The sequence below is a fragment of the Apteryx rowi genome, unplaced genomic scaffold (genome assembly GCF_003343035.1).
Source record: "Apteryx rowi isolate R43461 unplaced genomic scaffold, aptRow1 scaffold_143, whole genome shotgun sequence".
In the NCBI taxonomy this organism is placed as follows: Eukaryota; Metazoa; Chordata; class Aves; order Apterygiformes; family Apterygidae; genus Apteryx; species Apteryx rowi.
In genome coordinates this window covers 1,401,819-1,426,981 of record NW_020447675.1, presented here as the reverse complement: position 1 = coordinate 1,426,981, position 25,163 = coordinate 1,401,819, and the positions used below count along the sequence as shown (strand labels likewise).

Here is a 25,163-nt window from a genome sequence, read left to right as displayed (position 1 = left end):
CAGGGACAACCGAATTTATGTCAAGACCTTTACTGAGAGACTTCAGAAAAGGATATTCAGGGACTATATTTGAAAATATTAAACTGTGATGATAGAATAAGGTGATATAGCCTTAGCACAAGATGCAACTGACCTTTCTTGAATTTCTTAAACCTAATTAAAAATGATGGCGTGCATTGCCATGCAGGTGGAAAGAAGCACATAGACAAAATATCAGCATATTTGCATGTGGAATCCTTTTTACCTATGGGCATACAGTTTTCCTAATAAATCTTTCCTTTCTYTTGGACCATAAGCTGTCTGTTAACATGTTTGTCTTTGCCAAATGCCTTGAGTATATCAAAAGGAAAAATTGTGCACATGCGCAGAGAAGGGTTGCGGAGGCGGCCCGGGAGGGACAGGTCAATAGCARCACTGCTGGCTTTGCCTTGGAGCAAAAGCTGCCTCCAGGGCAAGACAGTTCACRTAGCTTGTGGGGTTTCTCTCTACTCTTAATGATAGGAGCCTTAAATATTAGAGCACTCTGAGATTAATAGTTTTTTACTTGGCAGAGGGAAAGGTAAAGTACAGCAATGGATTGCCAAGTGCTGTCTCCTGTACTGTAGGAGCTGACAGCTAAGGTTGGTACCTGTTGATCAAGAGTTAGTATGATTAGCTTAATGAAGACACTACTCAAGATTCAGCAAATTATTAGAAGTTGAAAAGGTTTGGGTTTTTATTAGCCTGCCGCTGTGCACGAAATAACATTTTATTAAGAATCCTGCTCTAAATCTGTGTCCAAGGGTGTCCAATCAGATTTTTTTTTTTCTTGCTGTTTTCATAGCATTTCCAGGTCAATATGTTGCCAGCAGTGGGTATTTTCATCATGTTAATGTGATTTCATATTTTTTCTTGTTTTGACTGTCATTGAATTATTTTGGCAGCACTTTAGGGTTTGCTGTATAGTGCTTGGTTTTGTTTCAGGAGTGTTTTCTTTTAGTCTGTTGGAGCGTGTTTTTTGTTTCAGTTGTTTCCTTTTGAGTTGAATAGCTGAGTGAAAGAGATGATTTCTGAGTGATTCTGAAATTCTCTACCTAGTTATATAGTATAGTAAAAAACTGAGTGACACTTAAAGGATTTGGGGTAGTAGATCTCCTGGGGATGATGTGTTCCTGTATAAATTTGAGAATTAAATGGTAACCTGGCTTCCTTTTCATCATTTTGGGCAATCTCCACTCTGTTACCAAATTCAGTATCTTCCATATTGAGGCAGTGTCCTTGTAGCTGCCATAGCCTTAGAATGTCAGGAGCCAGGTATGTAGAAAAGATATTATCTTTTATGAGGACCAGTGGCTATAATTATATAAAAAATGGATAAACTTTCAGGTAAACCATTCTTCAGGACTGAAATGGAAACAGCAGACTGCAAGCTAAGAATAAAACTTCAACCTGACACTAATCTAATGCTAGTACCATCTAAGAATAAACACAGTCTGTGTAGCTCAGTCTGTGGAACATGAAACTGTCACTGTCTGGATATCAAATTTGAGTTTAGCCTGGTTTTTGATGAGAGTATCCCAAAGGCTGGGTTTTCTTGGCACTCCAAGAACTCTTCATCTCATCGTTTTTCCCATACAGTGGGTGGAAAAAAATATTAAGGTCTGTGTGGTTGTTGTTATGATTGTATCTTTGTGATGAATGAAGGTAACAGACTTGGAGGAATGTAGAACAATACTTTAAAAAATCTGGTTGTTCTTGATACTATGAGGAGGTGGAATATTGTAAAAACATCAGATTTCTGTTCAAACCATGGTGTATAAGTACATGTAAAAATGATACCAGAAAGATGTCTACAGAGTCGAGCACTCAAAATTAGAAAATGCTTGGATTATGATTGCTTGTGCAGTTTTAGTTTGTCCCCACTGTGTGTGTAATACAAAGCTGTTTCTTGATGTAGGATGTCTGTATCATGTAGTTCATGGAGAGTGTTTGGGTAGCATTTGTTTCTATCTTCCTCAGACGGCTGTTCCATATCTTCCTTTTTCCACACCACTCATGTCTCGCACATAAACAGAACAGTTCGTTTTCCCACCAGTATTTCTTGGGGACTCATAACAGGGGCTCTGATCTTGTAGGCTGTCCTCTCTTTTGTCCTTGTCCAGACCTCCTTCCCATCACATCAAACACAGAGTGCTCAGCCTTGGTTTCATGCCCTAACTTGGCTCAGCCCAGCCTACCAAGTCTTGGGCGTGCTGTGAAGGTTTTGATTCTTGCCCATGTTCAAGCAGTAACGGCCCTCTTTCTTGAACGTGAGTCAGCATCTCCCATAGGCACCATCACCTTTTCTCTTGTGCTTTTCTCCTTAATTCTGTAGGGGAGAAATGCTGTTTCAGAATGGAAGACTCTTTCCAGTCTCTTCTGAAGAATCAACTCTTTCGTGGTGCAGAAGTGTGAAGCACTTAGCAAGCAATTGATGAGCTGTGACCTTTTTTTTTTTATGCTGTTCATAATTATTCTAGTGTTTCTTTCAGCTCTCTTCTTTTGGTTGTTACTTCTACTTTGTGCACTTCTTTTTATGCTTGGGTGGTTAGATCTTTGCAGAGATACAGGCTGTCTGTGATATGTCTCTGTAGAGGTTTCTCTTACTGAGATCTAGAGGAAGACAACCTTGCTCCTTGATGAGGGCTTCCTCGAACTGTTCAAATACAGCTGTCACTGCTATAATTGCACCTCAGTGAGACGGAAGGGAAATGGAGATGTGACTGAATATGGGAGAGTATGTTTAAAAAAAATGATGATTATTTTGGGTGCTGAATTTGAAATACCATGGGCCTGAATTTTCAGATTTCTAGCACTCCAACTGTTGTGTGTCCTCCCCACCACACACACATGCACGCCCTAACCCTTGGCCTATGCCCTTTTTCTGGGCCATGCAACCTAATGTCTGCAGTTACTGAGCACCTTCAGGTTTCTCTGATATTCTCTAGCGCGAGCTCCAAAGGGATTTAGAGCAAGGGCACCTTCAGTTTGTGGATCCAAACAGGGCTTATGCCTGTTAGTCACTGAGCTGTTCGGCCCTGCTGAGACTAGTTCATTTCTGGGCACCTGTAATTGTTTGGAAAACTCTGCAGTAAGAAATAAGGCTTTGTGGCAATCAGRCAAGCAATATGAAAGGGTTTTCAGGGTCATAGTTTTAGACTTAAAGCTGTTAAATTCCACCTGGAAGGACTTTAAACTCTTTAAAGGATAAGACTGATTCTCTCAAGACCTTAACTTGCCCATCAGCAATGCAGGATAATATTTCCTTCCCCTTAGGGATATGTTCATTAACGTTTGAGATATGTGTGGTGGGATTCATCTCACCTAATTTTAGTTGCCTAAAGTGAGCTGTTTGTCTCATTTGAAGAGTGAAGGAAAAGAGTCACCTCCACAAGTGAATCATCCCAGTTTATGTTAGACACTTATATTCAGACAAGGTGAAGTGCCCACCAGAGGTGCCTCTCTTTCTCTGTTGCCTCTGGAGTTTAGATGACAGTTCAGATGAGAGGCTTGATTTTAAGTGGCTACAGCTGGATGAGATGGTCAGGTATGATAGACATGGACCAACTAAATGGATGTGCATCTGTCTGAGGAGATGAAACATCCAATACATTGCAGTTCCTGCAAACAGTGTGCATTCAGCTACAAAGGGGACAGTTTCACTGCTAGAGTTCTGTAGAGGTTTCCTACTACTTAATTTTTAGTGCTAAGGATTCAAATTCACCCATACCAAGATCCTGGATATCTTCTCTATGTCTAAATATCGCTTCATAGTTGCTGGAGCCTAGTCATAAAAACATTTCTTACCTTTGGCTTTGTTTCAGATAGAGTGACATCACTTTTATCAAACTGCCTCTATTAGTGCTTTAATTCAGCAAACAGAGATTTCTAAGTAAGGTTCCTTTTCCAGCCAAAATGTCAATCAGAACTACATGCTCCCCAGAGTACTATACAAATTAACATTTTAAGATCCCTATTGTAGTAATTATTCTGAGCATCTTTCTTTTATGACACTCACTAGAAAAGGGATGACTTTTTGCTGAAGTTTCCAGTCTCTAATTTTCTCCCTATATAAACGTGCTCTGCTGACATCTCTTTCCCCTCCGACTGTGCAGTGTTACTCCTTTGCTCATACCCAGCTGGGAGCTCCCTGTCTTAGTTATTGAGCTGCTACAATAGAGGGCAGGAAGGATCCAAACATCCTTTGTGTATGTGAACAGGTGGTTTGAATGTTCAGAGGATCAGATGAATAGACAAACATATGATTTGACTGCTAAGGAGATGATTTGATAGCAAACAAAAGGTTGCATACTGGTGGCATGAGGGTGGTGACTGCTGTTCTGCTCACTTCTCGTTTTCCTTCTACATTGCTGGGCCAGTTCTGCGCCAGTTGCTGCTCTTTTTGCTGCACAAGATGAAGGTGACGTGCAACAGGACTTTCCCTTGTTTTGTAGCATTATTACTATATGGAACATGTAGAGGAGAGGGATGGCGTTTAGCACAGATCAGTTGCTATATGCGTCTCCTATTCCTCTTTGTGGACCGTTTCTCTCTGGAGTCATACACAAGGGTGTACCTGGTACTCGCRTTCACGCTTACCTCACCATTCCTGGGACGCTTCATTTCTGTCCAGTGTGCAATGCCTCGTGTGCCTCTTTGTTGCTGCTTGGCTGGTGAAAATCAGTCAGTGCCATGAAATTTGGCTTTCAATATGCAAACAGTTGAACTCTCTTATCCCTAGAATTCTTCAAACGGGGCTCATTTGTGGATGTAGGAAACAGTTCATGTTTAATGTGGCTTTGTGTCTCTGCCTAGGGAGAGATATGATAGTCAGATAAGGCAAAAGCCAGAATATGTCTTTAGCTTGGGGATCAGGTGGAATTCTGGGGTTATTTTGGACAGCAAACACCCGGAATGAGAAGTACCTGTGCTTGAAGTGTGTTGCAGCAAATAAAAATGCCATTGTATTGCCAATCTCTGTTCAAATAGCTTGCAAATTCAGAAGCTTTTCTTCCCAAGGTTTTGTACTGATTATGCATTTGGCTTTCATTTACCTGCACCTCCAGATTTGCTTTTTATTCTTACTGCTTTGGGAAAATTATGCTTCACTGAGTAGGTCCTGAGAGCCATACTTGATAACTGGGCTGCACTAAAGCTGCTCGGAACAATGCTGGTAAATAGGCTGCCAAAATCAGCTATGGATGCTGAAGAACTGCATATTAACAGGATCTGAACACTAGTAACACCAACAACTAAGTCATTATTAAAAAGGGTAGAAATCTTTGATTTCAGATTTTAATTTCTGCCTCTTCAATAGCAATGGTACTGCGCATTAAGCACTGACAGGCTTAAAACTGTTTGTGTACCTAGCTTGTAAGAGCCTAAATGTCACTGACTTTCAGCAGTAGTTAGACTCCTAAGAATCAGTTCTTCAAAAGTGTTTGGGAACATAATGATATAAGTATATGCAGAGAGAGTTTTTCAAAAGAACTGAAGCAAGTTAGTTCTGTGTGCTACTGAAACATATTTAAAAAACAGTAGTCACTATATTAAAGGAATGATTTCTTCCTTTTTTTCCTTTTTCTTCTTTAAGCTTGTGTTCAGTCAAGAGAGATTTTAATATGTTTAGCTATCATATTGGAAATGTCTCTCAAAAACCAGAGGGGAAGTGAATATTTAATTGGAAGACAGAAATGTCATAGATAATCTGAGTTTGTGATATGAAAAGAGCTCTTTTTTGTTGCATTAGTGACTTTTATAATATTAAAACAACTGCATGTTGATAAAGATGCAAATCTGCTTCATAACAAGTGCATCACAAATTTTCTAGACAGTGATTATAATGTGTGAATTAGAGCTAATTAAAGTTTGTCAGTAACATAATGTACAAAATGGCTGATTGCCAGTAGAGAAACAGAATTAGGAACTTCCTGCAAATTTTAATTTTTGATGAATATGTTTGGATTTCAAAACATACCCTCTGATAGAATGCGTTTATTCTTTGTTTATATGTCAGTGCTGTTAGTAACAAAAGATTACAGACTAGGCATTTTTCATAGGTGAGAAATAACGTGCTGTGCAATCATTTTGATACTTTCATCTTAAAATACTAAACATTTTTGCTATATGCAGGCTACATGTTTTACGGTCATGAGCAGAGCATAATCTACGAGGCCTAACATCTGCGAAAAGGCTTCTTCTGTTTTATGTGGTATTAGTCAGTCTGGTGACAACCCAGGTGCAGAGTTACCAGGGAGGGAGAAGAGGACACTGGTCTCTTCTCAACACCATCTGGAGCATCATGTGCTCTGCCTCAAAGGAAGAAATATGGACTGTGCAATTACCGTTGTGGCTGTGTTCAGCCTGGTGAACTGACAGCTATGCAGTGCTGCTGCCTGACTACCAGTAACGCACAGGCTTACAGGGTGGAGGAAGAAATGCACAAAACCCAGCCTCCTGCTTGTTGGTGAGGGGAGGGCAGCTGGTGGCTTGTATGGAGCTCTGGAGGCGGGGTGGCTGTTGCATGGTCCTCCAGGTTTTTCCAGGTTTGCTCAAGTGCTTCAACTCCCTTTTCTCCTCTTTGTTTCTCAGGTGACCATCCATGATCAGTAGCTCACCACTGGGGGGAATTTTAGTGTCACTCTTGTGTTGCCTTGGTTTAGTGTCTCTTTGGATTTCAGCTTCACGGACTCTTTGCAGTGCAAAATACCTTCTGGCAGGTGGCAGGAAGGCAGGCGGCCTCAGGTGAAGGATTCTGTTAAAAGGGTAGATGTCAGCAAGATTACAGACAAGCGTGGTATGGCAACTGTGTGTCTGAGGAGAAGACGGTCCTGGGAACTTTGGCTCCAGGCACACCATGACTTTGGTGAGGTGCCAGCTGGAGGTAAAGTCTGCATCCTAGAGAGTGATTCAGGTTGTGAAAAAGCTTTTTTTTTTTTTTTTTTTTTTTTTAGCTAAATATGGTGATCTAGGTCTGTATCCAACTTTATCAGCTTTTAGATATTTGCAAATCACTTGCTGGATTGGTTTTCTCCAGTGCAGATGCTACTGAAAGAAGTAGCAAGGAAGCACTTTTTCAGAAGATCTCAGTTACTCTAAATTAATCAAATTCCTGAATTAATATATATGTCTATAACTGGAAGAAGAAAGGCAGAGGGGAAAAAAACCCTCTGTCTGATATAGACTCTGCTTTGACAGCCTGCTTGAAAAAAGGCAATAATAGCAGTGTGGAACAGCTGCTATTATGTTTAGTTGTGGAGTGGGACTGTAGAAACAAGACAGTATCTGCCAGTGCCAATTTATTAAATAATAACTTCATAGTTTAAAGCAAAGGGTCTGCTTTCACACAAGCAGCTCGTGTCCTCTCAAAACTGGRTTGGAAATGGTCCATCCAAGTGTTGAGCAAGTTCCTGCAAATGTCTTGAAATAAATATTCAGCATGGCATAGAGCTAGAGGGGGAAGGAGAAGGCAACAGGGAAGGGGATGTCAAGGCAGTCTGGACTGTGATTTTCATGCATAAGTAATAGGGGGCAATCTCTGCCCAAGCAGAAACCTGCTTGTACAGAAGAAAAGGGTGACCTGTAAGTTATTAGGGAATTCAGAAGAAGAATGAAAGGATTCCTGCTGAAATCAGCACAGTGTTTTAAGTGTCGGCATTACCAATATCACCAGCTGTAAAATTATTGCAGACAACAATATTGTGGCTTCTAAGCTAAGGAAGTGTCATGTTAAAACCAAAATACAGTCACTCTAGAGTGGACTGCAGTCATTGCTGTGTTCTGAGAAAACATGATTTTTTGGGGCACACTCAATACTGAAATCATTCTATATTCTGATGCTTTGAAAGGTCTTTAAAATGAATTTACTAATTTACAAGTTACATTATTTCAAAATTGACTCTTGCCAGAGGAATGAAAACAGCTGAAATGAGTTAGAGTTAGGATAAGGATAGTATCCAGTTACATGCTGGGAAATTGCTATGATATGTTATATTTATGTAGTGTTAGTATGAAATAGCTAAATTAATTCTTGTGTTTAAAGTCATGAATGCATCCAGAGCCTGGACAAAGTGCAGATCAGCTGAGTGTTCATTCAGTTAATCAATAATACTGTCTGTGCTTTTTCATTGACTTCCTAATGCTGAATGGTAAACACTAACAGCCAAATCTGCAGCGGTATAAATTGGCATAATGGGTCATTAGAGCTATACTGATAAATATCAACTGGGAATCTGGTGTGGACTGTGGACTGGAAATTTAGGAAATGGAATACTGTTATTTTATAACTTGTTTCATTCATTTCTTATTCTCCTTGTTACTGTATAGCAGCTTATTTGATTGCTGTATTGAATCAAGCAGGGATACTGTTTGCAACAAATAATACAAGAACCAGACTGAAATGGATTGCTAGGCGTAGAGTATTTGGCAGGACTCCAGGTTGATCGATTTTACAGGGCTTTAAATTGCCTGAACAGTGATGGTAAAAGAGATGAGTAAAAGACAGGCATTGACAGTTTGATTCCTTTATATTCTGGGTGTTACTTTACTTGTTGCCGTTCTGTTTGCAAAATTAAATTGTGATTATTAGTCTCATTATGTTCCTGGACCAGAGAGGACGTGCACCAGGAGATGTAGCTAATTGACTCATTTTACAATCCTAGCTAAGATTCTTCCAGCAGTAGCTCTGGTAGTGCTTAACTGTAATACAATGTGATTTTTTTTTTTTTTTTTTTTTTTTGATCTACCAGCTGAAGTCGCATCCAAGTGCTATGCATCTGTTTCTTGCATATTGGTTGAGATTGAGACCTGTGAGGCCTCTAGTGTTTTGTTGTRTTCTCTCTTCTATTCTTTTGTGATATCTCTTTTTCTTCGAGGTTAAAAATGAAACCGGTCAGTTGAGTGAATAGAAAGATTATTCAGAGTAGTAAATAAAAACATGAAAAATTTGGAAGGARTATTAAACCTCATGTTTTAGGGTTTAGCCTTGTTTAAAAATCAGATTGTAAGCTCTCGGGGAAGATGGAATGGCAGGTTATCCCAGACCGCTGTCTGGAGGTTTTCTTAAGCCTTCTATGAGGTGCTAGACCGTGTCCAAAGGAGAACACGGGCTTGTCACAGGCTGGATAGTCTGACAGTACTTACCTTAACCACATTTTCAGTCCTGAAAGACCTGGGTGCAGACACAATCACACCAAACTTGGATAGGAGGTGCTTTTAAACCTCCTTGTTTGGTTGCAGAGCAATCCGTCTTGCCTGTCCACACCTTGCAGGAGTAAAAGTGCAGATCATCTTTGCTCTTGTTTCCATTTAGTAGTCACCAAATAAGATTTTCTAAACTTACTCTTCGAGGTTCTCCTTTTCCAACTGCTTGCTTCTTTCCACTGTTCCCCTTTATAAAGCTTCTTTGCCCATTGTCTTCTAGTCTTGGTGTTGACTGATTGCAAAAGGATATTTTGTGGCATTGATCTAGTGTTTTACAGGTGCTATGGGTGCTTTTCTTCAAATAGTGTGCACCCAGTCAAATTTCTGTCTTCTCTACATGTATGAGAGTAGGATTGGATGTCAGGAGGACATATGCTGGTGTCTGTAACAGACTCTGGGTGCCGACAAGATCAGAGCATAACATCATCTAGTGATCTGTGATGTCTAAATACAGCACCAATGAATGCCACAGCTGCCTTGAAATCTCACATTCAGAATCTTTGAATGAGATTATTTTCCTTGCTCTACAGTTGTACCCAAAAGTCAAATATTGATTCTGCAAAGGAGACAGTGAGGCCCTCTAGAAGGAGTTTTGCCTCTGCAGGGCATTCACAGGGAGTAATTTTGTAAAACAGCGGTTGTACATGGTAAAGCGCTGCTGTACTGTATGTTCAGATCTCTGGGCCAGGGCATCACAAGACCTGAACTTGGAGGACAGGTCATGTTTATGGTCAGCAAAATGAGTCTGTGTTTACTCCTGGTAATACTGCTCCACTTAGCATTCTCTCACACCTTGTTTAGTTCCAGCAAAGCAAACTGAGACCACCTATGTCAGAGCAGTACTCCATTTGTACATGTATAAATGATGTCTTCATAAAGCTCAGGTTCCAAGTGCTTAAGACTGTTTTCTGGATTTTTGAAGGAAAAAATGCTTTAGGAAAGATGACATAGTTCTTTCATCTGCTTTCCCAGCTTTTTCCCACAAGAATCAGATTAACTGCTCAGATTTGTCCCAGCTTTTCAGGCTCAGTGACTGAGAAAATGAATCTAGCCTGGATTTCTTCATGGTAATAGAAAATTCTATCAGTATTATCCCTAGGACAGCCCATCCTGGAGTGCTGATAAACTRGCTGTCAGTGCACTCGTTAAAGTGCAGGAGGAATCCTTATTCTCTGCATCACAGACGTTGGTGCTTGTACAAACAGTCAAAAAAATCTTGCCTTTAAAATTCTTGTGGCGGTGCATTTCAGATTGCAGTGGCTTCCTCACAGGGATCTTAAAAGTTGYGGAAAACACATTTTAAGGCATCAGTCTTCCACTGGCTTTGTTATGCAGCCTCATTTTATCCAGTCACACCTCCTGATTTTCTTTATCTTGGCCTCAAAATAATGGGTAAAGATGCAAAAAATGCATACACGATACAAGGGATCACTGGAATTGTGCAATAGCAGTACTCAGGTTTAATAGAAAATATTGCATTATTAAAAAAAAAAAAAAAAAGCAAAAGCACAACGAAATAAGGACTGTAGTGAGGCCAGTACCTGCCCTCAATGCAGCCATGGGTTAGGAAGGGACCATACTATATATGCCTGAGAAAAAAATGCAGATCTAAGAGGAGAGGAGAGGCAAAAGATGGGCAAAATGCAAAATCAAGTATCCAAAATACTTCTTGTTGTCAAAAAGATGCAATAACTGGCAGGAGTGAGAGCCATGTAATCAAAAGCAATTATTTCAAGGAAAATTTCTCTCTCGTCACCAAGGGTATTGAAGGCTGTTGTTCATGAARAGAAATCAAATAAAAGCATAAGGAGCAGAGGTTGTCTGATTTGATCCTTTTTTTGGAGTGTGAACATTAAATTACTTGTGGCCGTATATAACAAGTAGTGCTTTACGTTCCTCTGTGCATGGAGAAAGAGGGATATGAACATATCAACAGACTGTTCTCTTTATAAGCCTCCCCAGTCACATACTGCCCTTCGAGGCTGTCCTGTCACTGGTAGYGTTCGGGTTATGAACAAGATTTATGGTCGGGAGGCGCTCACTGTGGGGAGATGCCATTTCACGTGCTCAGCAGAGCTGCCTGGGGTCATCGCAGCTTCTTGCTAGTCCCAAAGCTACTGGTTCACAATTCAAGTGTTGCTGATTGCCCCAGGAGATATGACTTGGATGCTGATGACATACTCAGCCTGACTGAGCTGGTGCTGGAATAAAATATGCCCTGAACTATTCTTGGCACTTTAATGTTATGCTTAGAATCAGGTATACCTCTTGCTATTTTTTCCTCAGTGAAATGTTCACCTTCTTATATGCTACTCCCTAATTTAAGTGAAAAATAGCTAATATGGTACTTTACTTCTGAGACTAGTATTTTACTAGCATGTCAGATGTGATAGAAATTTCTGATGCATCTGAACAAGTAGCAGTGAGCTTTCACAGCAAAAAGAAAAAAAAACAGTAGATTTGTTTGCTCTGTTCACTAAGAAGCAAAAACTTGAAAGACTCATCATTTGTGGAGCAGACAGTTGCCAGGGCTCTGCCCCGAAGTATTTTATTTCAAGGAATTAGGTGCTCTGTCCTCAGGTATAGCTGTCCATAAAAAACAAGGTTGTGCAGAACACTCATTCATTGTGCTATAGAATATACTATTCAATCTTCATGCATGTGGTTAAATTAATAAATGATAAGGACATAGAAGGCTGCCTATCATAGGATGTGACCTGCATCATGTGAGCCACTTTTTTTTTCTTTTAGTTTGAGCTGGATTTCTTGTTCCATGAATCCTGTTATGTTTTTGCCTGATAGTGAAGTCACCCTTTCAATTTTACATCAATTTTACATCAATAAATAAAAATAGCTTCTTAAATTGCTTGTTGTAGGGCAGGTTTAAAAAGTTTTGAGTCATTCCTACACCTTTTATTCTTACACCTTTTAAAATTTTCAGCACAGGACATGAACATCCAGTGGGTATTTTTTTGCAGTTAGCGTACACACAGGCAGTGTCATGTCCTTCCTCCTCTACCTTCTCTCCTGTGTACGGCCCAGAACGTTAGACCACGTTTGAAAAAGGTAGTGGGGAAAGAGCACCGACTGATTCTTTTGATCTTTAGTGTGATCGTTTCCATTTCTACATTTATAATGCAAAAGTGTTCCCCGTGCTCTGTGAATTCAGATGCATGCAGGAGTTCTGGTGGCCTGACTTGTGCTCTGCTGAGCAGCTGAGTTACGGCTCTGGGGAAGTACATGGAGATGGGGGCAGGTGTGAGCAGTGCTGCTGAGAGCAGGCCCTGCCGTCGCCGTGTCACTGTGGTGCGAATTCTCTGCTGAGCTGATTAAACATGGGGATCAGCCTACTCCGCTCTGCATTGTGGCAGGATCTTGCAGCCCCTGTTCAGGCTTCCACTGATGTTAATATTACATTTTTCTGAGTAAAGACTGGCTCATTTAGAACTTATGCTTGGTGAAACTAATAATTCACTTAATAGTGAGCTTTTTTGAGTTCACCATTCTGGGGCACTCAGAAAGCCCCTGCCATTTGAGTAATGTTCCCCATGCTGTCATCTCTGTATGCTCTCTGCACGAAGTCTGCGCTGAAGTCTATCCAGAGGTGGCTTCTCTGGGAAGAGGTGGTAGGCTATCTATGCTAAGCAGCATCTTAGAAAACATTGCAATGCCTCTTCCTACGCAAATAATTACAGGACTGTGAGGAAGTTATCAAGCAAGAGGGAAAGCCTGCTCTCAGGAGGGCAGCATGTATTAATTTTTTGTTAAAGAATAGTTTCTTTAGCAGAATTGGCCTTCTGACATTCGTAGTTATGACACATGCTCACAGTGTTTAGAGAGCTAGAAATATAATTACAGTTTGCTTTTTCTTATTTCTTTACTTTTCAACACAGCATTGAGAATTTGAAATGTGATATTAACTGATGTAGCATTCTAAGAAAAAAGAAACTGGTCTTTGCTTCTGCAGGAGGGAGCTGTAAGAGGCTGAATGTGGGTACATTTTATGCACACTAAGTGTACTAGGATAAATTGAATAATGATTAACCTAATCAGATTTTTAGCCACAGCTTGCATATACTGCTGTGATAATTGCCAGTTATCTTTGGCCTAAAAACAAAATAGATCTTTCTCCATCTTCTGTCTGGTTTGGATTTACAAGAGAGATCCTCACTAACAGCTTGGCTTGGTCCAGATGTTGGAAAAAATTCCCCAATGCAGGCATTGGTCATAGTTCTCAAGGTGTCTCTTAAAAAAACAACTTAAAATGATAACACCTCTGACCAGGTCAAGAGCACACTGTTTTTCATGGTTGTGGAGATTCCTGGCAATATCAACATTCAAAGGCTGTCCTTGGAAGCAATTGTAAAGATGTTCAAAAAAACCAAAACATAATCCTCATACATATTTCATAGCTGATAGGGAGATGCCAGAGAAACGATCATAAGTTGTTGCTAAAACAATTTCTTGTGCATGAAAACTTTACTTACTTAGAATGATTAGTCTACTGTATTCAGCATCTATGAGGTTTTTGTTTTGCTCTCTTGGGGTAATCTTTTTACCAAACAAAGCTTTTATCACCCAAACAGTTCAAATGCTGCAGGTAACTGGATTGCGAAGTCTGAATCACAGAATCACACAGAATGGTTGAGGTTGGAAGGGACCACTGGAGATGGGCTAAGTCCAACCCCCCTGCTCAAGCAGGGTAATCACATCGCTATAGTCTGCACCATTTGAGTTCCTAGATGTGCTGTGGCTTTGGCTAGGAGAACAGTGCTCAGTCATCTTAAAAAGGAGGTGAAACACAGTATTAAGGTGCACCAAGTGTTGGTACTCAGCCTTTGCTCTTCCTTGAAATCACAATTTGGCTAGGTAAAGATTCATAGTGTATGGGTGGGATTTTGTTTTTATTGGAGGGGAGGGAGGACAGGACCAGATGGGTTGGTGAGAACATCTGCTTTGGTCTCCTGTATACTGGAGGTCAAAGGAATTTGTTCTAGCTGTACTCTGTGGTGTCCAAGAAATATGCTGTGGTCTCTGTCACCGTAGAGTCTTCATTGGCAAGGATGTTTTCAAAAAAGGTTAAGTTGCGCTGCATGTGACTTTTCAGCAATAGTCACCAAAGGATGTTCTCTCCTAAATATCGGAAGACAACAGCAAGTGAAGCTTTTAATGACATCCAAAGCAGTAGTAAGAGTCCACTTTGAGTAACTGTTGGATAACTCCCAGTGCAGACAGGAGAAGCTGTAGGAGAAGGGGAGGAAAGCAAAACATGCCCCCAAATGTGCAACTTTACTTCTACCTGTTTGTGTTTTTGCTGTGACTTGTGAGTCTTCAGAATGTGATTGCTGCTGTTAGGAGCATGTTGGGCAGCTCTGTTCATTTCAGTGCTTTTATTTTAGGTGGTATTTACCAGGCTCTTGTTAAGAAGTCAGAGCCACCGGTGAGGCAAGGGGAGAGCAGTGCGAAGGCCAGCTACACTTGCCCTCTCAATGGATGCTGTGTTAAAGCTTAGAAACCAAAAATAGTAGCTTCACTGTGCCTCTTTGTAAATCTCTGTGGAACTGAAGAAACAATTCTAAACTGAAACACATTCTTCCTGAGGGACTCTTTTCAGCATTGAGTCCAATTATTTTTTAAATAGGGGGCTTAGCCCTCTAGGGAAGCCATAAATATGTCCACAGCTGAGCTGTAGCAGGCTGTATATTCCTGATAGTCTTATTAAGAGAATTCAGTAAGGAAAACGGGAGACCGTTCTCCGTAATAAAAGTACTAGCAGGTCTTTTTCTTGCAGTCTAGGTGATACTGCACATTTTACTCCTGAATGTCTAAATAGTGTTTGACTACATCTAAGTTCATCAAAATTTAATGTCTCAGTGGTTGAAATTGGCCACTTTAATTTTTGGATCATGCACGGTGCAGACATTTTTGATGTCTCTTGATAATCGCTTCTAAGGTTGAGAGACAAAAAACGAGGCTTTTGTTTCTTGGTGCAGGGCGAAGGGGAGAGATGAGCAGACAAAATAATTTAGGTTGGAAAGGAGCTCTGGAAGTCATCTGATCCAACCCTCTACTCAAAGCAAAAGCTAACTCAAAGTTAAATCAGGCTGTCCAGCTGAGCTTTGGGAATCAGGGATACAAAATCCAGCCCCTCTGGGCCCCTGTTCCCTTTTTAACTGCTCTTGTGGGGAAGAATTTTTTTTTTTTCCTTATGTCCAAGTGGAATTTCCCTTGTTGCAGCTTGTGACTGTTGTCTCCTGTCCTATGTCTGTGCACCTCAGAGAAGATGGAGCCTAACTGTTCTCAGTGACCACCCCCTTGGCAATTGAAGACTGCAACTGGAGCCCCTTTTGCCTTCTCTTCTCCAGGCCAAATAGACCCCACTCCCTCAGCCTCTCTTTGTACATCATGTGTTCCAGCTCTCTGCTGGACTCACTACAGTTTGTCAATATTTCTGTGGTCCTGAAGAACCAAAAGCTAGACACAATACTCCAAATGCAGCCTCACAGATGCTGAATACAGTAGATTAATCATTTACCTTTACCTGCCTGCTGCACTCTTGATAATGCAGAACAGTGTGCGTTTTGCCTTCATTACTGCAAGGGCACACTGTTGACTTGTGTGTAACTAGTGCACTAGGACTTCCAGGTCTTTTTCTGCAGAGCTGCCTGAGCTGCTTTCCAGCCAGTTGGTCCCCAGCTTGTGCTGTTGAATGGGGTTGTTCTGTCCCAGGTYCAAGACTTCTCATTTGCCTCTGAACCTCTTAAGGTTCAGGTCAGCCAGCTCCTCCGCTGTGTTGAAGTTTCTTTGAATAGCAGCTCTTCCCTTCGGAGTATTAATCTCTTTCCCAAATTGGTGTCATCTGCGAACTTGCTGAGGCGGCTCTCCATCCCATTACACACGTCGCTGATGAAGATGTTAAACAGAATTGGCCCCAGTATTGACCCCCAAGGAGTCACTTGTAATCTGCTGCCAGTTAGACTTTGTACCTTCAACCTCTAGACTTTTAGCCTGATGGTCTTCTGGCAGTTTTTCACACAACTTACAGTGCACTTGTCTCCCCAGTTAGGCTATAAGGATGTTAAGAGAGCCTGTGTCAAAAGCCTTGCTGAAGTAAAGGGAAACAAAATCCATTGCTCTCCTCCAAATCAGTCATTTTGTCCTTCATAAACTGGAGATGGCTTCTCTGAGGACTTGCGCTGTAATCTTCCCTAGGATTGAAAGGAATGTGATAGACTGTGGTTCCCCGGATCATCCTGCTTTCCTCTTTTGAAGATGGGTGTAACTTTTGCCTTCTTCCAAACATGGGTGACCTTCTCCAGTCATGATGACCGATCAAAGATGAGACAGGGCAGTCTCACAATGACCTTGGCTTGCTCCTTCTGCATGTCCGGATGAATCCTTTCTGGTTCTATCTATTTGTTTGTAATCTATATGAATAGCCCTTAACTCAGTCACCCTTTACTAGTGAGAACTAGCAGTAAGGAAGAGGCGCAGGCATCTAGGCTGCCTGAGAGCAGACCTGGCCAGTAAGGGCTAAGGCAAGGAAGGCATTGAGTACTTCAGTTGATTCCTTGTCCTGCATTATGAGGTCTCCTGCCCTATTCAGCAGTGGGCCAGCATTTCCTTGCTTCATTTTGCTGCTGACATATCTGCAGAAGCTTTTTGTTGCTCGTCCCATCCCTTGCCAGTTTAAACTCCAGCCAAATTTTGGACTTCTGACCCCTGCCCCCCGCATGCCAGGGCAATGCTCCTCTATTTTTCCAGGTAGCCTGTCCCTGCTCTTGCCTTTTGTACATTGCATTTGTGTGTTTAAGCTCAGTCAGGTGTTCTCCATTCAGACAAACTTGCTTCCTGCCTTACCTCTGTGTTTTCTAGTATAGGGGGGAGACTCATGCTTTAAAGAAGTATTCTTTCAAGATCAGCCATTTTTCCTGAGTGCCTTTGTACTTTACATAATTCTCCCACAGGATAGTGCTTACTGATTTCCTGAACAAGCTAAGGCTGCTTTCCTGAAATGCAGGCTCTTTATTCTGCTACTTGCTTTCCTCACTTTCCCTGGGGTCTTCAACTCTGTCATCTTACGGAAACTCTAGCTAAGGCTGCCATTGACCTTCACATCCCTAGCCAGTTCTTCCTTATTCATAGCAGATCCTACTGAGCACCTTGTCTACTTGAAGGAGTGCCTGCAGAAAAAAATTCTCTGATGCTCTCCAGATTGCCTGTGGCTTGCTGTTTTGCCTTCAAGACCTTAATAATGAAAAATTATTTTTCTAAACTATCCTGTTTGTAATGTTCAATAGCTTTCAACCATGCTGTGTTTCCGCCCTCTCCCACTTTCTTCTTTGTGTGTTTTGCTTTACCAATACTTAAAAACTATCTGCTGACAAGGTGTTCGCCTTAGTTTTCTGCTGTGAGAATTATGCTGCTTCTTTTGACTTCATTAGTTTTAAATCGCAGTTGGTACTGTGTTGCATATTGGCTGTGGTAATCAAGTTTAACTTCCTCTTCTGCAAATTTAGGTTGCCGGAGGCTGTAGACCAGGCAAGGAAGGATAAAAGGTCTAATTAATCTTACTGCCATCCTGGGCCCATTGCTKCAATCAGTTAATAATGTTTATGCATATATCCTTATTCATAAAATCTAGTGAAATCAAAGAGACTTCAAAGGGTGAAGAATTGACACAGTGAGGGTTTGCAAGATCTATCCCTTGGTAATATCAATAACTATGCCCTGTTTTAAACAAGACTGCATTTACTTTGATTTCTAGATTAGTGCAGGTTATATTGAGCAGAACATTTAATGTATCTGACTGATTTTTCCCTGTAATGATGTTGAGACACAAGCCACTGTTCTAATTGTTTGTTTTATCATTAAAATTCTGTATGCAGACCTGGTTCCCTGGGATATCACTGTGTAACCAGATATGCCATGATCTATTCAGGCTCTGCAAAGAGCATAGTATCTCTTCAACACTTAGCAGTAGAAAGCATCATCAGAATCAAAAATTTGTTTAATATTTAGAATATAATGCAGTTCAAAGATAGAACTGTGAAAAGTAGGGGTGTACAAAAATGTAAGACATTTCTCAAAGTAAACAAAGCCAAATTCAAACCAAAGTTTAAGATGGTTTGTTGTGACTGCGTTTATTGTTAAAGAAGAAAATCTTGTAACTGTCATTTCAGTTCGTAGGGTTTGTTCCAGCTCGGTTAAAATAGCATCACCATCAGAAATGACTGACTAGCAGGATTTCTTTAATGTGATACTTACTTGCCACAAAATTCATGCTTGGGAAAGCAGTTTTCAAAAGCACTTCAAAAGCATCGGTATTAGAAGGCAGAACTTGTGCTATGAACTCATTTTGATGCTAGAAGTTGGATCACTGCAGGCTGAGTGCTGCAGTCCATTTCAGAAATACAAGTCCTTCTGGCCTGAAAGAGCTTTGCGAGCTGTGTGGGTTAAGCCCAGGGGCAGGACCTCGTTGCTGCAAGGAGTTTGACCAGAAGTATCCACCCGAGCTGGGACGGGGGGAATGCAGCCTTGCAGTCGGACAGTCTGGCTGTTTAAACTGCCAGATTTACTGCCAGATTTCACCATGAGGTATTTGGAAAGCTAATGGTATACAGGGATGATAAACATCTCCTAAGTTCAAGTCGTCTGTCAGTAAAGCAAGACAACGTCCCTTACAGAAAACTCACCATATGTTTGCAAATGCCCTTAGCTTTATCAGCTGTTTTCATGCAAAGGGTCTAAATGCTAGTCAAAAGTATGAATTTTCATTTTCTCTTTTTTCTTTCTTTCTTTTTTTTTTAACCTTGAAACAAAGAGAATTTTGCATAGTAAATTGTTTTATATATTTGCGTGTAACTATGTTATGTTGTGAAAAATTGCAACTTCTGTGCATAGGCATGTGAAGTAGCGTATCCCATTTTTGTCGAGAGCATACAATAGCGTTTCTTTATTTTAAGCAGTCAAAATCAATGGTATTCTTGGCTGCATCTGTTGTACTTATATAGTTTCCTCTATGGAATGCAAAGATTTCAGATGTGTATTTAACAAGGAACACAATATTTAGTAACCTGATTGCAGGCCAGATGAGACTTGAGCTAGAGAGGAGTTCAGAAAGGTTACATGTTCTTGGCATTTTTCAACGAATATTTTAGTGTTTTAGCTGGCCATAAAGGTCTCGGGGGGGGGGAGGGGCAGGGGCCTTGTTCTGCAAACCCCATACAGTGTGCAGGGTCAGAGTCTCTCTCTCTCTATTCTTTTTTTTGTTTTTGGTGGGGTTTTTTTGTTGGCTCTAGTGGCCTTTCTTGTTATGTGACTTTGGTGTTACACTTGGCTTATTCTGAGGTTCAGAGCCCGCTGACTTCAGTGAGATTAAAGGCATAAGTAAGAGGTAAAGAGAGTGAAGGAGTGCCTCAAGCTTTAAAATAGATGCTGCCTTTCATTCACGTTTCTGTGAAGTGCCAGTGGAATAAGTACTGCCAGACAAACATAGTTTTATTGAGTAAAAGGTCAGGGGAGGTGTCTGTTGGTGAGTGTTTGTGCGGATCAGGATCATTTATTAAGAAAATCATTAATAACTTTTAATATACAAATGCAATATTGATTGTTTTCCTTTGTTGTGTTTTTAGGGTCTCATGACTCCTTCAGCTTCTACATCGATGAAGCCTCTCCGGTTGGGCCTGAACAGCCAGAAACCGTCCAGAATTTTGTCTCTGTATTTGGGACTGTGGCTAAAAAGCTGATGAGGAAGTGGTTGGCTACACAGACAATGAACTTCACTAGCCAGCTGGGGGCAGGTATACGATATTTTGATCTTAGAATTTCCACCAAACCCAGAGACCCGGACAATGAGCTCTACTTCGCTCATGGTTTATTCAGTGCCAAAGTCAACGAGGGCCTGGAAGAGATCAATGCATTTCTCACTGACCACCCCAAAGAAGTGGTCTTCTTGGACTTCAATCATTTCTATGGGATGCAGAAATATCATCATGAAAAGCTTGTCCAAATGCTCAAAGACACATACGGAAACAAAATGTGTCCTGCTATATTTGCCCACGAAGTAAGCCTCCAGTACCTGTGGGAAAAGGAACACCAAGTGCTGGTGTTTTATCACAGTCCAGTGGCTCTTGAGGTACCATTTCTTTGGCCAGGTCAGATGATGCCAGCACCCTGGGCAAACACAACAGATCCAGAAAAACTGATTCAGTTTCTCCAGGCATCAATCACCGAAAGAAGAAAGAAGGGCTCCTTTTTTATATCTCAAGTAGTGCTGACGCCAAAGGCTAGTACAGTGGTGAAAGGGGTTGCTAGTGGTCTCAGAGAAACAATCACAGAAAGGTAAGTTTTTGGAAGCTAATGTGTGTTTTGATTGTGCTGAATCTGTGTTGGTAACACTGCTTTTCTAATTCCTTTCAAAGAAAATCTAGCAGGTGTGTTTCCTTCTTCCACTGTACCATGGGTTAGGGTGAGAATTTAGGCATAGTCCTAGGATATTTAAAGAGAAGCACATTGAAGGAGAAGCTTTTGTATCTTGRAAGAAAAGCTGGCGCTAAAGCCTGATGAGATCTTATTGGATTGGCTTTTTTTTTTTCTTTATTTTTTTCCTGAATGAAGCTTTTTCTTTTGTTTCACATTTGATTTCTTACCATGAGCACTGAACATCTTCCCTCGGGTTTCCTTATTGGATGCGGACAAATCTATTTAAAGATCTAGGTCTTAAATTTTGATTTATGCATCAAGTTTCAAGTATTAGATAAAGCATTATCTGTTCTGGCTGTTCRCCAAAGCCTGACAGTGCAGAATCTCCATCCTTAACTACCTCTATATGCCTTAAGGAGGCATGGCTTCTTTCTCTGCATACCATCACACACTATATCAAAGGTGTCAGGACACCATTAGAGTGTGTTTGCCTCCTAACGGCATCATACAGATTTCTTGAGGAAAGACTCTCTGCAGACTGTTGTAGTGGTTGTGTAGATGAAATACTGTGTTGACAGGCTATTAGTTATTACATTACAAAAACCACTGTCCATGCAAGACACACATTCTGACTTTGATAAATCACAGCCAATTTTCAGCTTAAAGGCATATATCTATGCCTATGTTCTTGACAACTTCAYGGGAAACCTGAAATTTAATGCCAAGGCATAAGAGCTTTTTCTAAACAACAACAACAACAAAAAATGTTGCAAAGTGGAAAATTTCATAATGGGGATCAATGGCCTGTTAATGTTCTGCTCTCTGGATGGATGTGCCCGTGCCAGGGAGGTCTGTTGGGAACACTGCCTCCTGGTAGATGATGAATGGCGCAATGACTGTGACACTACACCCTGCAAAGAAAACATGCCTCATTTTTGAGAAGTGCTTAACCATTTTTATGACAGCTTTCCCAAGTGACTGTAGACTAGAAAAAACAGGGTCAGACTTCACCTGAAATGATAAACCAGTGACACAAAAGGTTTTGCAAGCAGTTGAATGCAAATCAGAAACGCTTGTGCAAATGTACTTGTGGYTGTTCATATATCCTCCGCCTATGTATTTATAGGATCCATTTGACCAGGGAGTCTCCCTTACTGGTGGGTCTGAAGAGCACTTCTCTGTACTGAAATTCTATTTTGACTATTGATTTTACTATTAAACGATCAGCTTGTTCAGAGAGCTTGTTCTTGTTGTACCATTTTCTCTGATAAACATCTTTCTGTGTGTTCTTAACAACATGAAGTAGCACAGCTGAGAAACTACTATTTTTTTATTTTATTTTTTTAACTAGCTGGTAACGTTCCCCCCACCACCTTTCTTCTTTCCTCTGCAGCACTCAGTGTGCTTTCTTGGAGCTGTTTGGGAAAAAATAAAAAGTACAAATGGATTCTGGGTATGTTTGGCTGAGTTTTGAATGACTTGAACTTTTGAACTCTTAGTATCTCTTGTCTACAGCAAATTTTGAGGTTATCACCAACTTACTTGCAATGTCAGTAGATAATAGGGCAGAAATACCTGGCAGTATTGTTTTTCCAGATTGTAATGCAGATTTTCACATGAGCCATAAGTGTGTAATTAAATCTATTCTAAAAATTTATTGTTCCTTCTTTGCATAGCTCTTAACCATTGCAAAATAAATTGACTTTCAGAATTATCTCCAGAACTGGTATTTTGCCTCCAAAGTGTGGTGTCATTATGAAATCCTGTTACTTACTACAAAAATACACTGCAGAAAGACACAGGCTTGGAATATATGTTAATCTACAGGGTAACTGAGCTCATCTATTGAGCTTGCTGAGATAACTGCTTTGAAAGTAAACATCAAGTATACTCCACACCATTCCTCATGTGATGAGGATCCTGTTAAAAATAAACAGATGAGCAATTCGAGGATGCAAAGCAATTGCTATTGCTAGAATTTACAAAATTCTCTCCAATCTCACGGCATTAGTATTTCAGTAATGTAAAAGTATATAATCCATACTAAAAGAATCAGGGAGTATGTTCCAGCTGTACTGTTTGCTACTTTGAACCATCTAATATTTTTTGTAAAAACATAATTTTGTCCTTTTCATAATAAATACATAGCTCAGATTCCATTACCGTGTCCAGGTAGAGAAAACATGCTTTTGTTTGCAGTTGCTTTATAGATTTATAAATTTTGTGTCTTTTTACTGGTTATCAATAGATGCTGGCCAGCAGCTTCACATTGAGAATGTAGCATGTTGGTTTTGGCAGCAGTTTTGTAACTGTAGCGGGACAGGTTCCTCCCCCCTCCTTTTTATTGGCAAACTCAGTCTTCACTGAATTTTGGAAGATCTGAATGTGGAATAAGGCTGTATTTATCAAATAAGTCTGTTTTTCTCCTAAATTAAGTATTTTATTTAAGAAATAGTTCTTTCTGGCATTTTCAAAAACACTCTTGGTCTTTTCTCTTTCCCCTCCACACAGTGGTTATTTGCACTTAAATTTTGACTTAATTCTGAAAACAGAGTGAAGTTTGGATCCTTTTGGATCCAGTGAGACATATCAGATTTTGATCTCTGAAGTTTTTGTTACTCATGAAATTATTAAGATTTTAAGAGCAATGGCCTGCTGAGAGGGGAAAACACATTTCTCTCAGTTGCAGCATCCATCAGAGCAGGAGAACTGGAAGCAGCCGCTGTGCAGCAGTACCTACTCCTTTCTGCTGCTCCGCAGGCTGCAGCGTGGAAGAACGGAGTGAAATCTTCCTCCGCGGCCAGGGCGAGGTGCTCGGCGGGTTCCTGCCCCGCAGCGAGGGCGAGGCCACTCGTTGTGGCGGCAGAGCGGTCTCCGAGGGCAGCGGATGCTTGGCAGTGATGCTCATCAGCCCTTTTCAGAAATGAGAAATGATTTTATTCCTGACTTTGTTCCCCACACCATAGTGGTGGATGTGCTAGATGGGGATGCCCATGGTAACCTAGATAAAAGGAGTTTTGCACTCTCCTAAGATTAAATTCAACAGAAGATATATACCGGGACTGTTTCTTACTGATAGTGATCGCTCACTGGCTTTGCTGCTGTTATCACAYGTGATACTCAGTAGGATAATAATTTGAAAAAGGAGAAATTAAAATGTCATCAAGCTCTCTATCCTGCACAAATACAAAGGAAAAAAGCTATTTCTTATAAGCTCTTCCTAGCACCACCAAGTCACCGTTACAGAACTTCATGCTACAGCTTTTACCTTACCTGCAGGAACAAGGAGAATTTGTCACATGCTCATACGTTATGTTTCTTGGGTTTGATGAAAAACTTTGAGGACTAACAATATGTTTTCAGGCTTAACATTCTGTCAGGCACAGTGTACATGCCAAGAAATATTCTTTGATTAGCAAACAGTATGTACCAAATGAATTACATTCCCTCTGCTTATTGAATTAACTTCACAGTGAGGCAGCTGCCTTTAGTACCTCTGAAAGATGGTTGTGAAACAACCTTTTTGAGTGCAGAGCTGCTCTTCATATTAATCTAGTTTGTGTTCTGATTTGCAGTGATAATACTAATTTTATCTCTGCCTGGTAAATGACGCTGGAGGCAATCATGATATTCTCTTTGTTGTCTCTGAGGTTGAATAGTATAGCATACAGATCTCCTTTAGAGGACACAGAAATGTTGAAGTACTTTTAAAGCTTCTGAGGAATGGAAAATAAACAGATATCCAGCCTATTGTCAAATTAATTTCTAAGGATAATGTTCCCTGCAGCTCACATGTGACTAAGTCCTTGCCCACCATGCTAAAGCTTCCCCCTTAGCAACCAAAGCAAAAAAATAAAAAATAAATAAAAAAAATCCTGCACATGAGAAGCTTTGAAGTTGAGACAAAACATAGGTAGTATTAATAAAAAGGGTGGTAAGTAGGCCAGGGAAGCTGTCTGGAGAAAAGCTCTCTCTGGGTGAAGTTATAAACCAAGCAGGGTCAGATTTAGCTAGCAAATAGGTGGATATTAAGTGAAAAATAATCCCAGAACTTGCAAGAAATGGGATTTTTTTGAGTCACTTACTGGGGCTGGGGGCTCTCCTYCTCCTCCAAGCCATATCTCGGCCAGCTTAATTTTTGAGCGTTTCTGTGATGCTGGAAGAGTGTGATTTTGTGATGTTTCTAATCCATAGTTGGTACTGACTGATGCCATTTTAAAATTAATTTATGTGGAAAAACAAACAACAGCAGAAATGTTAACTGTATTTTGCTAATTGGGTAGGCATCTTTCCTGCTTGTAGCCTTGTTGTCTGTCTCCATTAGGAGCTGCAGGAGAGCAGCAGGTTTAGATGAGCTGGTTAGGGGCTGGGATTCAGCATATCCATAGCAGCACAGGTGCTGTGCGAGCCCTTTCACTGCCAAGCAGCATGTGTAAACTCGGTCCCTCACTAATGTGTATGGTACCCTGATACCTGATACCACCCTGATATCTGCTGGAAAGACAACACAGCTAGGCACA

The 25,163-nt window shown here is 40.7% G+C and overlaps 1 protein-coding gene across 1 annotated transcript in view; it reads left to right on the top strand.

Moving 5' to 3' along the window:
• The window catches only part of PLCXD3 (phosphatidylinositol specific phospholipase C X domain containing 3), a 52,568-nt gene that overhangs the window by 841 nt on the left and 26,564 nt on the right, over window positions 1-25,163 (top strand). The window contains exon 2 of the mRNA XM_026058113.1: window positions 19,854-20,562. Coding sequence (XP_025913898.1) covers window positions 19,854-20,562 — 709 coding nt within the window. The remainder of the gene's footprint in view (window positions 1-19,853; window positions 20,563-25,163) is intronic.